The 14,876-nt window shown below is 34.3% G+C and overlaps 2 protein-coding genes across 2 annotated transcripts; one reads left to right on the top strand and one right to left on the bottom strand.

Annotated features, from left to right (window-relative positions):
• The first annotated feature begins 336 nt into the window (after positions 1 to 336).
• LOC125197291 (protein RESPONSE TO ABA AND SALT 1-like) lies at positions 337 to 1,089 on the top strand. Its single transcript, XM_048096015.1, has one exon. It carries the CDS (start codon positions 352 to 354, stop codon positions 1,006 to 1,008), a length of 657 nt encoding a protein of 218 aa, XP_047951972.1. The 5' UTR covers positions 337 to 351; the 3' UTR covers positions 1,009 to 1,089.
• Positions 1,090 to 8,118: 7,029 nt separating this feature from the next.
• LOC125193976 (receptor-like protein kinase 7) lies at positions 8,119 to 11,467 on the bottom strand. The gene is made up of 2 exons (XM_048091951.1): positions 8,755 to 11,467; positions 8,119 to 8,664 (listed from the first exon to the last, which is right to left on the bottom strand). The coding sequence occupies exons 1-2, from the start codon at positions 11,321 to 11,323 to the stop codon at positions 8,303 to 8,305; spliced, it is 2,931 nt and encodes a 976-aa protein (XP_047947908.1). The 5' UTR covers positions 11,324 to 11,467; the 3' UTR covers positions 8,119 to 8,302.
• Positions 11,468 to 14,876: the final 3,409 nt, after the last annotated feature.

Raw genomic sequence — 14,876 nt, 5'->3', positions numbered from 1 at the left:
TATTGGTTTTAAATAAAATGTGAGTGAAATGAGTCAGTGGAAGATTGTATCCTATTACCATTTATAGTAAAAGTGAATCGAGACTCATATTCGTAGACTGACTAAAAAAAACGAGACTCCTATTTACAGACGGAGGGAGTACAAATTAGTAGTAGTACTTTTTTCTTCATCCACAAGTACATTTACATTTTACTACACCACACATTCTCTCCTAACTTATTTAACTTAGGAGTACGTTTTATTAAAAAATTAATATATAAAAATATAATTCACTTTTTCCATTATATACTTTGTTAAAATTGGTGTGACACTATATATATGGAGTATATGTTTATAGTGTGAGTCTATTAAATGAATATGGCAAAGTTCACCACCTTCTACCAAGGGTGGCTCAGCCGCCAAGAGGATTTTCTCCGTCAGCTCGATTCCCTCCTCTCCGGCCCCGACCGGGATCGAGAATGCAGCGACATAATCCCCCGAGTCATCGCGCACTACCGTGAGTTCTACCGCGAGAAGGCGGCGGCGGTGGAGGAGGACGTCTTCCTTTCGATATCTCCGCCGTGGATGACCTCCTTCGAGCTCTCTCTCCTCTGGGTTTCCGGGTTCCGTCCTTCGATCCTCTTCCCGATCATGGACGGGGCTCTGGCGGCGGCGGACCTCTCGCCGGCGCAGCGGCGGCGGATCGACAAGGTCAAGGCGGAGTCGCGGCGGAGGGAGAGGGAGATCACGCAGGCCATGGCCAGGGTGCAGGAGACTGTGGCGGAGCCGCCGGTGTACGGCCTGGTCAAGAAGTTCGGCGGCGGCGGCGCGGTGGTGGAGATGGAGGCGGCGGTGGAGAAGGTGAAGGCGGCGATGAGAGGGGTGGTGGAGAATGCGGATGCGCTGCAGGGGTGGACATTGGCGGAGGTGGTGGAGGCACTGGATCCGGTGCAGGGGGTGAGGTTCTTGGCGGCGGTGACGCGGTTTCAGCTCCGGGCGAGGAGGTTTGGGGTGGAGAGAGACGGTTAGTGTGTGGAATTTGGAAATCAGCTTTATTGGCTTTTTCTCTCTTTTTATTTCAATAAATTAATTACCGATGGTATTTTTGTTTATTATGGCGTGCACGTTTCTTATCGAATCGTTCAATTCAGTTAAAAATTAGTAGGTGAATACGTTTGATATCGTGACGATGATCCATAAATGCGTAATTTAGTTGGGAAAATGTTTTTCATTAAGGCCTCTCATCGAATCTTTCAATTTATGGGTAGTACGTTTGCTATCGTGATGATGATGCATAAATTCGTAATTTGGGTGGATAATATTTTTCATTCTACTAATAAGTCGATGGTATAAGTTACTAGGATAATAAAAAATTATCAAAAGTGGATCATTTCTTATTGGACGGATTTTAATGTATGTTTGGTAAATAGAAGTAGTAGTATTTGTATAGCAGATATTAGGGATATCAATTGAACTATTCGGATTGTAGGCTATTCGAGTTATTTATTTTTTGGATTATAAAAAATCATAACTCTAACCAGGGGCGGACGTAGAAATAATTATCGATAGGAGTTTAGATTTCTATATTTTATTTTGATGTATATTTTTGAGTAATTTAGATAATTTATAGGGACTTTTACATTATAACTTACACTAAACTCTAAATTTCAAAAAAAAATAAAAAGTATTTCATTAGGATTTAAGCCCCTCCCCCTTTCACTTTGGGTCCACCCATGACTAACTCTTCGAGTTCCAAACTGACCCATCGAGTTAATCAAGCCAAATGTTTTAGAAAAACTCGCTCAATCAAAATAACTAATTGCGAACCCATTTGCATTACTTTCAATTCAATTTATGTTCAAACTTAAAACAAAAAGTTTTAGATTACTACTAACGGTCAAATAGTAATGTTATGTGGCCATAATGTGGCCAGCCACACAATGGCATTTTTGTAAATAATTATAAAGGTCAATGCAATAAATTAGTAGTAATAGTTAGTGCTAAGATAATTTTACTTAAGTACCTTTTTCTCATTTTTTTGCTTAAAATTTAAATTTACAACATTCTCTCCCCATAACAATTTATGCACAATTTACGTCAAATTATATATGTATGTTGTATTGGAAATAATCATATCATACCTATTAACTAAGAGACATGGAGTATATAAGTACACTTTATATGATAAGTACACTTTATATGATATGCAATACAATTATATAACTTTGCACATTCATGAAAATTGATTACCAAATTAGAATAACTAGGAGTAACATTATATTTAAAATTAGTTGATCTTATTAAACATGATCATAAAATATACTATTAACTATTATATGCAAGCATACATACTTGCACATATATACTCCATATAATTTATGCACAATAATACAGTTCTAGGAGTACTGTATTAGAATTGTACCGTGTCTTCTAGACTGAAAATATAAATCACATATACAACTTACACACCAAAAACTAAACTTGCTAATAATACTAATAATAACATACTATAATAGTAACAATATTGACTTATATAGATAACATGGATAAATTTTTAATGCAAAATAATATTATATGGAGTATATAATTAATTAATTGACAATATCAAAATATCATATTATGTTTTTAATATTGAAATACTCTTCTTTGAAAAATATTAAAATAATATTTTTATTAGTTCTAATATTTGTAGGTTATTTAAATATTATGATTAAATGTATTTTAAAACAAAAATTAGTTAAACTTAAAAGTTCACATCATAATTAAAAGTATTTATTCAATTATGGGCCGATAAAATAATTGTTGCTGCTTAAATATTCATCGTTAATGCATGTCTTTAATTACGATGAATTCTGTTATTAGAATTAAATAGTAGTAGTAGTATAGTTAAAATTGATTAAAATTATGAAATTATTCTTCCTAATTATCTTTTGGGATTAATTCAGTTAATATAAGTTCAAATTGATTGTAGCATAATTCAACAAAGAATAGTAAATTGAAAATTTTAATATCCCCCTGTCTCAGAGTATGTACTTTTGGTTTGACACAATTAATAAAGTAAGAGACGGGTAAAAAAAAAAGTAATTAAGGTATTGTTAGTGGAGATTGAATCTCACTTTTCTAGAGAAAAAGAGTTTCCAAATTAGAAAGTGCATAACTCTTGTGGAAAAATTGTACTACTCCATCTGTCCTATAAAAATATTGGAGGATGATATGACACGAGTATTAAGACAAAATTGGTAAAGTAAGATAGATGATGAAAATGGTAGTTAAAGTAATGTTAGTGGATAGTGTGACCAACATAATTATTAATGTTTTGATGGTGATATAAGTTGTAGTAAATAATTTGATATATAGCGATAATATATTGGGGTAACTTTCTATAAATGGAATGCTCATATTTTTATAAAACTGAAAGTGCACATATTTTTATGGGACAGAAAAAGTATAATTTTATGGGACGAAATAAGTACTTAAATTGAGAATTTATCTGTGACAATAAGACTTCCTTGCAATTTTGTACGGAGTAAAAGTTTATTGTGTCACACTTTAGTAATATTTATAAATATAATGTCTCACACTTATGAAATTATTAATCATATTATTTCATACTCCTACAATTTATTTATTTCAAAAATATTTTACAATTTGTTCATATATCAATTTATATACTTGAAAATTGATCACTGAAAATAGAATTGAAATATCAGGAGTATATTTTATGAATAATTAATTGAAATTTTGAAATAATTTGAATAATTTTTAGTACTTCATTGATAAATTTTCACTTGAAAATTGATCACTGAAAATAGAATTGAAATATGATAAATATATTATATTATGATTTCAAAATTAATTATACAGTAGTACATATTAAATAATTTGAATAATTTTTGGTACCTCATTTTGAATTATTAAAATACGTGTTTGATTATAAATAAGTGCATGTTTGATTACTAAATAATTTATAATAACTAAAGATTAGTATAATTTAAATTGATCAAAATAATTAAATTACATAACTAATGGTTCAATGTTTTTCAAATGCTGGCATTGGGAAATAACTAGGAGAATTTTTATTTTTTTTCCATCATGCCTTAGAGTTGGTTCTATTAATTTTCGCATCAAATAAAAAATGGAGAATGGAATTTAAAGTCCTAATTGTACGTATTATTGGTTGAATATAAATAGATACTACTACTACTAAATAGATATTCAACATAACTATTTTATATTTGAGGGTATATTAGTCTTTAAAAAATTGTTACTCTCTAGATGCATTAATTTCAGCGATATGGCATTAACTATACAAAATTTTAATAATTTTTTAATATTATGGCTGGCCATAATGTGGCCATTTAGCACCACTCTTAATCTATTACTACTGTTAAAGAGAAATAAAGTAATCCAATTGAAATAAAATCTAAGAATTTATTGATAACGTTCTACTGCATAGGGGTAATAACTTTTGAAGCATCGACTAAATCATTGGCTTCGAGCTCATAGTCTTCACCATCTATTAATAAATATTTGAAAAAAAAAGTATTTGATTAAATCGCATTTATGATTAAATCGTTTTACATACAACTATTAGCACTATTTGAAAATAAAATTAATTTTATCGAGCTAGAAGCACTCAAATAATTAATGTATAAATTAATCTGGTTTGATCACTAGCAAAGCTCAACACATGCTCTACATATACATATATGGTAGGAGAAACATATCACAAGATTTAAAAATTTAGAAAATTGAAAGAGAATACTTTTGAATATAAGACGTGAATAACAAAATAGGCAAACATAAATTAAGAATTGTAATGAATCAATATGAATGGTAATGAATGAATATACCACATGAAGCCTAGTATTGAGTTGCACATTTGTATGTTAGTTTTCACAAAACTAGAGAACGCGAATGAAAACGTCCCAAAAAAAAGTTTAGGAACGCTAATTGTTGTTATTTTTAAAACTTTACAACTCGGGTAATTCTCAATATTCGTGTCCTCATAAGTTTTTCTTTTTAGAAATTTTCATTCACCATGGCTACATTTAAGAGGGAATACGTGCAGCGTGTTGGACGCTTTAATAGTTGGTCTATATTAGTGGTTTTTTTGTAATTTGCAACTAATGAATTTCTAGAAGATTGATTTATAACGAGCGGGTCTAGGATATTCTAATAAAATAGAAATTGATACATTTTTTAGAATGTCGAAAAAGAAAATTGTGATTTTTTTGCACCATAACTATAGAATAATCTATTGTTTACTAGTTTGATGCATATCTTATTCAAAAGAATAATTCATAACCATGAAAGATACAATACTAATTATATGTACACTATTAAACACGAAAATGAAAGCTCTTGTAATGCGGTTAGAAAGGTAAAATTACACTTTTTTTGTTAGACCAGACGTGTATCGAATTCACCTTTGGCGAAATCCGATTAATCCTACTCGACCAAGTTTGCAGATTAAGGCCGTAAGTCACCCAACAAATAATTACTTAAATCTAAAATATTTGTATTTTTCATCTAACATATCATGGATTATAAAATTTAAATCAAGAATAATAAAAATAAATCACAATAATTTGAAGGGCAATGCTTCTCGGAGTTGGGGACTAGTCATATTAGCCCAAAATTTAGGATGGGCCCAATGGGCCTACACTTTAGAAATTAATGGACCAAATGAAAGGTTTTCAGATTTTGTAAAAGATCGTTATATTCTAGACGCCAGAGAAACTAGTCAGTTTATTGTTCAATGACCCAACGCGGCCCAAACCCAACTCAGCCAAATCAAGTCGAACTCAATCCAAATCCATCTTATGATCCATTCTAATTTAAAAAAATATCGTAATTTATTGTTATTATTAAAAAAAGTTAGTATTATTTTTGTACATAAAACTTACAAAAAACTGGTTTAGATCAAGTTCTTTCCCATATAAAGTATTACTATTAATTAGTAAATGCAAGATTAAATAAAGTACAGACTTATAATAACATTTTGTAGTAATATTTATTAAATCTATTACTTTTCAAAAAAAAAAAAATTCTTTAACGTAATATTTCATGCTAAAATTCCTGATGTATATATCTACTACCCATGTGAATACTTTTCTTCCTACAGCATTCCTTTCCTTTCCAGCTCCCGCACTTTTGTCGTTCTCCTAAAAGAAATAAACAAAAAGTCTTCCTCCTAAAAGGAATACAACAAATGTAAGGAGAGGAAAACAAATGTATCTCACTTATTTGGTGTGGATAGTGGGTATCAACTATCAAGGTGTATAGTATAATCATGTACTCCATATTTTATTCGAATCGTATTTTACTAGCCGTCTTAAGGTAATTTTTTTTTCTTTTTTTTTGTAAACAATTTTTTTTTCCTATTCTCTTTGTCTATTATAAGGAGTCTCATTTGAATTCGACACATAATTTAAGAAATATAATAGAATGTTGGTCCAAATTTTATATATTAATTTTAAAATAAAATATGAGTTGAATGAGTTAGTCAAATGTAGAGTCTACTAATAAAAGTGAGGCGGACAGACTAAAATAGTAAACCAGGATTCCTAATAGTGGATGGAATGAGTACTTTATTTTCTTTTTCTCTTTCATATTTTATTTTTTTATTCTGTATTTTATTCCATTTAAACATTTATTTTTTTGATTTCGTAAAAAAAAGGTATAATTATATTGGATGAATAAAGTATGTATATTATCTTACTGTATTTGGTATCATAACTGTATTTGGTATCATAACTGTATTTGGTATCATAACAAGGTCCTCCAAAAATCCAAAATCATTTAATTATACTACTAATTTGTGGGATTCTGCTGCCGCCTCATTGCTGGTGTATTTATTACAAATTTTGATTGTAAATAAACAGAATTTTTCTTAATACATCTAACGTAACAAATTACTTTCTGGTTAGACATTTCTTTCCCGTACATGAAAGATTTAAAAAAATGCATTTAGTATGTCAGGGAAAAGGAAATAAAGTAGGTGAATGAATAAAATTATAAATAATATTAATCAAAAATGAATAGCGAATAAATTAAGATAAGGAATAAAGTATGAAAAAAAATGTACATAACCCTTCAATGAACATAACTCTGTTATGATGGATTGTCCCAAAATTCAAAATTAACTTCGGTGCACTTTGATGCATAGTAACTCTCCATCTATAGCCATATGTATATCAGGATTAGTAATAAATAATTAGATGTAGTAATAGTTAATTACATGGGACAGAAAGAGTAGTAAATAATTAAATGTAGTACTAATACTTAATTACGTGCTGAATGGTTATTTAATTAAGGGGAAGTTAGCTATTGAATGGTTTCATAACTGTGCCACGCGAGCACACAAAGACTGTCTCTCTCAATAATAAAATAAAAAGTATCTCAATAAAAAATATCAAATCTATCTCCAACGTGTATGAAAATATGCATATTGTAAATAATAATACTTATGGTTACCAATATTCTTGTTCTACACGCTCCTCTCTTCCAACTACATTTGAACCTCTTGATTTTCAAGTGTTATCTATCCACTCGTAAGATTAGATATTATGCTAGACTTAGGGCTTAGGCAGTAGATGCACGCAAATCATTTATGTTAGTGAAATTTTGATTAATTCTAAAATGAAAACCTTAAAGTAGGTATTTATATAGTCATGTACATAATTAAGAATTGGAATAATATTTTAATATTCCATCTAGAAGATTAACATCTTGCACGCCAACTAACATCTAAAACGCTATTTAAATGCGTTTCACATATCCTACAATTATTTTTGTTTGATACCATATGCTATGCTATAGCCTATAAATATTGACATGACACCAAGTTATTGTTTACAAAAATTAAAATTGCAATATCATACTAGAAGATAAAGAACCCGCTAAATATTCTGGTCTCTGAAATCAAATGATGACACACCAAAACAAATATTGAGTGATGTCTTAATGAAAGTATATAATTAGTGTATACAAAAACAATTGGTTAAAGGAAAATGACATTAACCGCTGTTAGGACAAAGATTAGACAAGAGTTACAAATTGATTGCTTTTCTGTTACTCCTGTCACTGTATTGTCACAAGCATGGTTGGCATATCGTTGTATTCACATTTTTAGGATTTAATTAAAAGATGCTCGATTGCATCATATAGTTATACATGTGACAATAGTAGAATTCAACATAATCTTACGACGCTTATTAACTTTCTAATGTCTTACAAGGTTACAACTATTTGGCGACATAATCTTACAACTATTTCGCATTTCTTTCGATAGACTGGAATGCTAACTAACTTCCCATTCTTACTTCTTTCCCTCAAAATCTTTAGTGATAACAATGCTAAGTAATTGAAGTGGCTGAGCTTCCTCAAGCATTTGCACCACACTTCTCATTGAAGGCCTCAACGTGGGAAGCCTAGCCGTGCATAGAATCGCCACTTTCAACACTTTGATCACATTCTCTTTGTGTATTTGAGGAATGCTTGAATCCACCAAACTTAGCACACTCTCCTTAGTCTTGAGCTTCCCACACACCCATTCCACAATGTCCTTGTTCTCCCCGAACTCCGTCTCGATCGGCCTCTTTCCCGTCACAAGCTCCATCAGCACTACTCCAAAGCTGTACACGTCGCTCTTCTCATTCACCTTGTTGGTGTATGCGTATTCTACAATCCCAAATAACAAAATATCAGACTAACCGCGTCACGATATATATTTGCATAAAACAACGAGAAAGAAAAGGAACGTAGGTTTACCTGGGGCGATGTAGCCATAGGTTCCTGCAACGACTTGGGTCGACTCGCTCGACCCTTCCGGCTGAAGGATCTTGGCGAGCCCGAAATCCGCGATGCGGGGCTTCAGATGCTCGTCGAGGAGGATGTTGCTAGACTTGACGTCGCGGTGGATCATCGGCTCGTCGCAGCTGTGGTGGAGATACTCCAGCCCTTTGGCCGCGCCGAGCGCGATCTCGTAGCGCGCTTCCCAATCAAGCGACAGCTTCTGGCAAGTGTGCAATCTATCCCATAGGCTGCCATTAGGCATGTACTCATAGACCAACAAGCTCGAGTCCTCACTACTTATGCTGCAATACAACTTCACCACATTCACGTGACGGATGGAGCTCAGCGTCTCGACCTCGGCCTCGAACTGGCGGTGCTTGGAGCTCCGAGGCCGGCCCAGGATCGGAGTGGCGCTGCCGGTCTTTCTCCCGGCGTACTCATCGGAATGCCAAACATGTTTGACAGCCAATTCTTTGCCATTTCCAGCCGTAACACGATACACATGGCCTGAGCCTCCTTTCCCTATCAAATTGTCTTCTTTGATTGCGTCGATGATCTCATCCTCTTTGAAGGTGAGGACATGGAAGGACCTTAGATCCCATGAGTGATCCTTGAGCGACCGTTCCCCGGTGCGTTCGGCCTTCCGCTTTAAGTAGCAGAAGCCGGCCAACGAGGCCAGCAACGCGACGAAGGCGATCATGATGCAGAGCAGGACAAGGCGGAGATGATCCGGCATCCTGGCTTGGGGAGAACACCGGCGGAATCCGGACAGCGTCTCGCTGCATAAGGCCGGATTCCCGGCGAAGCTGCCGTTGTTCGCCTCCGTGAGAAGCGATGCCGGAACGGAGCCGGATAATTTGTTGTGCGAGAGGTCGAGGAGATTGAGCCTTAGAGAAGACAGAGTCGCCGGAATTGGGCCGGAGAGTTCGTTTCTTGATAAGTTCAAGAAATTGAGAGTGGGCAGAGAGCCTAAGGACGGCGGGATTTCGCCGGAGAGGGCGTTTTCCGCCATGTTAATCTCATTGATCGAGTGGCAAGAGCCTAAGGATGCCGGAATAGAACCGGAGAACTTGTTCCCCTGCAAAAGCAGAGTAGTGAGCTGCTTCAGCTCCCCAATTTCCGCGGGAATCACGCCGGAGAAGCCGTTGTTTCGCAGGTCGATTGACACCAACGGCGAAGCCTTGGAAATTTCAGCGGGCAATTCGCCGGAAAATCTATTATCGGAAACCAAAAGCTGCGTTAACGACCTGGCATTGCCGATATCCGCCGTGATCGGGCCTTCAAAGTCGTTTTCGCTGAGGTCGATTAATTTCATCTCCGGCAGCCCCCATAGGCCGCCGGGCACCAGCCCCGACAGCCGGTTCTTGTTCACCCGGAACCGGGTCATCGTCGTGCAGCTAGCGTAGCTCGCCGGAATCTCGCCGGAGAAATTATTCTGCAGCATCAGCAGCATCCTCATATTGCCCCCCTTGCACATCTCAGGCGGAATCGGGCCGGTCAGGAAATTCTCCGAAACATCGATGAAGTAAAACTCCGACCACGAGCCGAGCTTCTCCGGCAGCGGGCCCGTCAGGCTATTCGTGTAGAGAGACACATTCACCAGATTCCTGAACTCCCCCAGCTCCGCCGGAATCTCGCCGGAAAGCTGATTCTCAAAAAGCTGCAAGCTCACCAGCTTATCCAAAAACCGCACTTCGGATAAATTGCCAGTGAGAGAATTGGAGGAAGCATCAAACATTTCGAGATTGGTCAAATTCCGCAGCCCCACCGGCAATTCGCCCGTCAAATTGTTGGCAAAAAGCTCGAGCTGCCAGAGCTTTTTCAGCTTGGTTATCCCCGCCGGAATTTCTCCGGTGAGAAAATTCTGCCCCATTTCCAAATTAACAAGCTCCACGAGATTCCCAATTTCCTCCGGAATCTCCCCTTGGATGCTGCAGTTCGTCAAGTAGAGCCAGCTCAGCCGCGTGAGATTCAAAATCACCGCCGGAAACGGTGTCGGATCAAACGCGTTATCGCCGACGCTCAGAACTTGAAGACCACTCATTCCTTTCAGAGAATCCCACGGAAAAGCGCCGGTAAATCCGCTGCAATTAGCGTAGAGATACACCAATCCATTGATCGAAGACACATCGGGAAATTGGCCGGAGAAGAAGTTGTTTCCGACGTCTAAGTATTTCAAGGAGGAGCAGTTGCTGAGATCCTCTGAAACGCGGCCGCGTAGCTGATTATACCCCAGCGACAGTTTCTGGAGGCGGTTGAGGCTGCAGATGGCGGTTAGAGGAATCTCGCCGCTGAGGTTCTGATTGGAGAGTTGGATTTCTGTGACGAAACCGTCGGAATCGCAGGAGATTCCTTTGAAGCTGCAGAGGTTGGAATTGGATTCCCACGAATCGAATACTCTGGTGTTGGAATCTTTGAAGGCGTCTTTTATGGATAGGAGCGTTTGGAGATCGTCTGCGGCTGCGGCTGCGGCGGCGAGGAGGAGATAGACGGCGGAGAGGAGGCGGAGAGTGGCGGCGCCCGCCGTGAGGGACGGTGGTTTCATTTTTTTTAAGGGGTGGTTAAGAATTGGAGCGTGCAAGGAAGAGTCGTGGAGGTGTCATGGTTTTTAACTGACTGATGCTTACTGAATTTCAAGTGGACAATCATTGCTTATTTTATTTTTATTTTATATTGATATGGCTTTGAATATGGTGTGAATAGTCAATGGGGATAAATATAGATGCAGGTGGATGTGTAGGATGAATGGATGATGGGAAATTTTGTTTCTGTCTATATGAAATTTGGATTATTAAATTTTTTTCGATTTAGGGTGGGTGGATGGGGAAAACCTTCTAGATTGTGATAAGAAAATTTATATTTTAAATTGTAGTATATTATTAAAAATATTTAATTGAATTAGAAATTATCATGCTTGTATACATAGTATTTTATGTACAAATACTACTTTGGTTACCCGAAACCATTCTTGAATAAAATTTTATTTGGATATTGATCTTTAAACTATGAACTTTCACAAAAAAATTTGTATTTCCCACAAATTTGGTACTACTAGTATATAATTACTAGCATACTTAGTACAATATAAAGACTACGTATATTTTATTTGGATAAATGTAACATAAAATGTGGAGTACTAATATAGAAATAAAATGCTTTTATGATCCCTACGGACAGTGTGCTCAGAAATAATGAGAATGCAAAATAGTACTCTCTTCTCTTCGTTCCATAATAGTGGAGACATTTCTTTTCAATATAGAGATTGAGAAAAATTGTTTTAAGTGAATTAAGTAAAAGAAGAATAAAGTAAAAAAAAAATAGAGAGAAAGAAAAATAAATAATAGAGAGTAAACTAACTAAGAAAAAATATGTTAACTTTTTATAAAAGAAAATGGCTACACTACTATAAAACGCATCGAATGGTAAAATGACTCCACTAAGTTACTCCTCCTGCTAATATTTTATTCTTATCACGTTTACAAAATCAGCAAACTACGTGAGTTTGATATGCTAAAGTTTGTATTACTATCAAATCGAATAGCATCTAAGTAGCTTTTTGAATTCGAAACTTAGAACAAGGTACCAAATATTTTTTTGTGATGCAGTGATTTGGCAATGAATGATGTAGCAACTCAATAGAGACAAATATATGAGCAATCATTGTTGCGTTAATTAGCGACTTTGTAATTGTATAGGGAATTATTGGGACTTTTCCAATTAAACTAGACTATATGTTGTTCAAGGAAATGGGATTCTTGCATAAGATGCAATAAAACAAAAGCAACATAATTCAAATCATGACTCCACAATCTATCTTTGTCACACTGAGCAAGCAGCAATGTGGTATGTGGATGTGTTTTTAAGTACAATAGTCTCTACCGCAACGAAACTTCAATCAGCCGCCCACTTTGACTCTCTCTCTCTCATTCAGCCGCCTACTTTGACTATATTTGCTCTCTCTCACACATACACACACATTCCCTATTTCTGATTACAATGCGTGGTTCGAGACAGGATTCGATCAAATTAATTGAACTCAATCCTTCTATATATCTTTTGTCATTATTTAAGCTATGTACATTACACCAATTTGTACAATTAAACAAAAAAAAAAAAAGAATTGCTTTACCTCATCAACCGACATCACCAGCTCGCCGGCCGATCAGCCAGCAAGTCGAGTTGTCACTACCAATGCTTGCTCTAATATTTTATCGTCAAATTTTGACTCTAATATTAAGCCTTAATTAGCAACTATACTTGGAGTGAATTTTATATGAGAGATTGAACTCAATGCATCTTTTAATGTAAATGTCGTAACATGTTGACTTTGTTACTTAATTTAGATATGATAGAAAATATTTGTTTTTTTTTTTTTTTTAATAAGAATTAATAGGGCTAATGACAGATTCAAGTAAAGTCGGGGTCAATCGAGCTATCGTCGATCTATGAGGCCGAAAAATTAAATTGAACTTAGCTATTAAATTTGTTGATCTAACCAATGTGCGATTGTTCTGCTATTTTTTTAGCGTTGTGTTTACTTATGTTCTTAGTTTGTCGTCTAAGTCATCGCATCGCATCACCTCCACCTATTACGCCCGAGTTTTGTTTGTGGATCGGCAAATGATTGAGCCCACATTACAAACTTCAAAGGCCAAGTGAAAAACTTTCCATAATAGTAGTACTCCTCCTCAGGTGTAGTGTGAATGTGAGGCAGTGATGAATGCTTAGTGTTGACCTTTCCTCTTAAATTATCACTTTAATTGATCCCAAGACCAATCGTGCTGAATGATTGCTACTTGGAATTCATGTCCGCTTAATGATAAGACAGTTTTTTAGATATAAGGTAATTTAAAAGGATAATGCTATGTAGCCACGTTATGGCTATCGACACAAGGGTATAATAATACTAAATATTATTAAAATATTAAAAAAACTAAGCCTAGTTGTTAGTGCATAAGTATTTTACATAATAGCCCTTTCCCTTTTAAGCTCTATTCTTCCACCTTTCCTTCAATAGTACAAACTAATTCGGTCCAAATTCTACAAACAAATGAGATTAGTTTGATTAAGATGATAATTTATTTAGTTTGAGTTAATGATGATTTATAGATTCAGATATAATTTAAACGATTGATAGTGGTAATAATGTTAATAATAATAATGATATTAACAACATTAATTATTACTATTATCATTAGATTATCACTCCTTTAAATTATTAATTTATAAAATATAATAGGATTATACTTTTATATTTTAATATTATTAAATAATTTTAAATGAAAACTGGGTCTCAATTTGCCACTTTTTTTTTTTTATTAATAAAATCAAAAAAGTTAAAAAAAAAGTCAAAATTGGGTTTTTGATTTAAAAGCAAAAATTTACAAAATATCGTTGGAATCCTTATAAAATTATCTTTAATTTGATATATGTTATATGAATTTAAAGTTTTGGGATTTCTTTTAAAAGTTAGTTATAACTAAACATGTAGTTAATTGACATTAATACCCCTATATTTATTGACGTTTTTTGTTGATCGTATTGATATTTCTTGGTTGATAATCTAGGCCCTTAATTTGAATATCTAATGGCTATTAGTTAGTTGTAGTTAGCAATTAGGTATTGAGTTAGCAATATAACACTCCCCTGTAGTACTAATTATTATTTTTATGTATATTAAATTAATAAGTATAATATGTTTAAATTGTTATATTTTAATGTTATTAATCGACTGAATAGATACTTAGAGATTTTATTTGTTATCCAGTTCAATTGAATTGAACAATTTATGATTTCTAAACACGAGGTATAACTTAAAAGCTAAAGTACACGCCGATAAATTAATTTATTATAATTAATCCTAAACACAAAAGTTTAAAAATTATTTTTTAATGTCAAGAATATTTATAATGTAACTTCAAAACTTAACTCACATAAATAAATAAAAGTACATATATATAAATTGAAACTCCTAGTTATTTAATTGAATTGGATTTATTAGTATGAACTAAATTACAAATATATTAGATTAAAAATAGAGTATTAATTTTTCCATCAAAATAAATATAATAAATTAAAAAAGTTAGTACTAAAAAAGA

This window comes from Salvia hispanica, chromosome 6, assembly GCF_023119035.1.
Source record: "Salvia hispanica cultivar TCC Black 2014 chromosome 6, UniMelb_Shisp_WGS_1.0, whole genome shotgun sequence".
NCBI classification, from domain to species: Eukaryota; Viridiplantae; Streptophyta; class Magnoliopsida; order Lamiales; family Lamiaceae; genus Salvia; species Salvia hispanica.
This window is presented reverse-complemented; position numbering and strand designations above follow the sequence as displayed.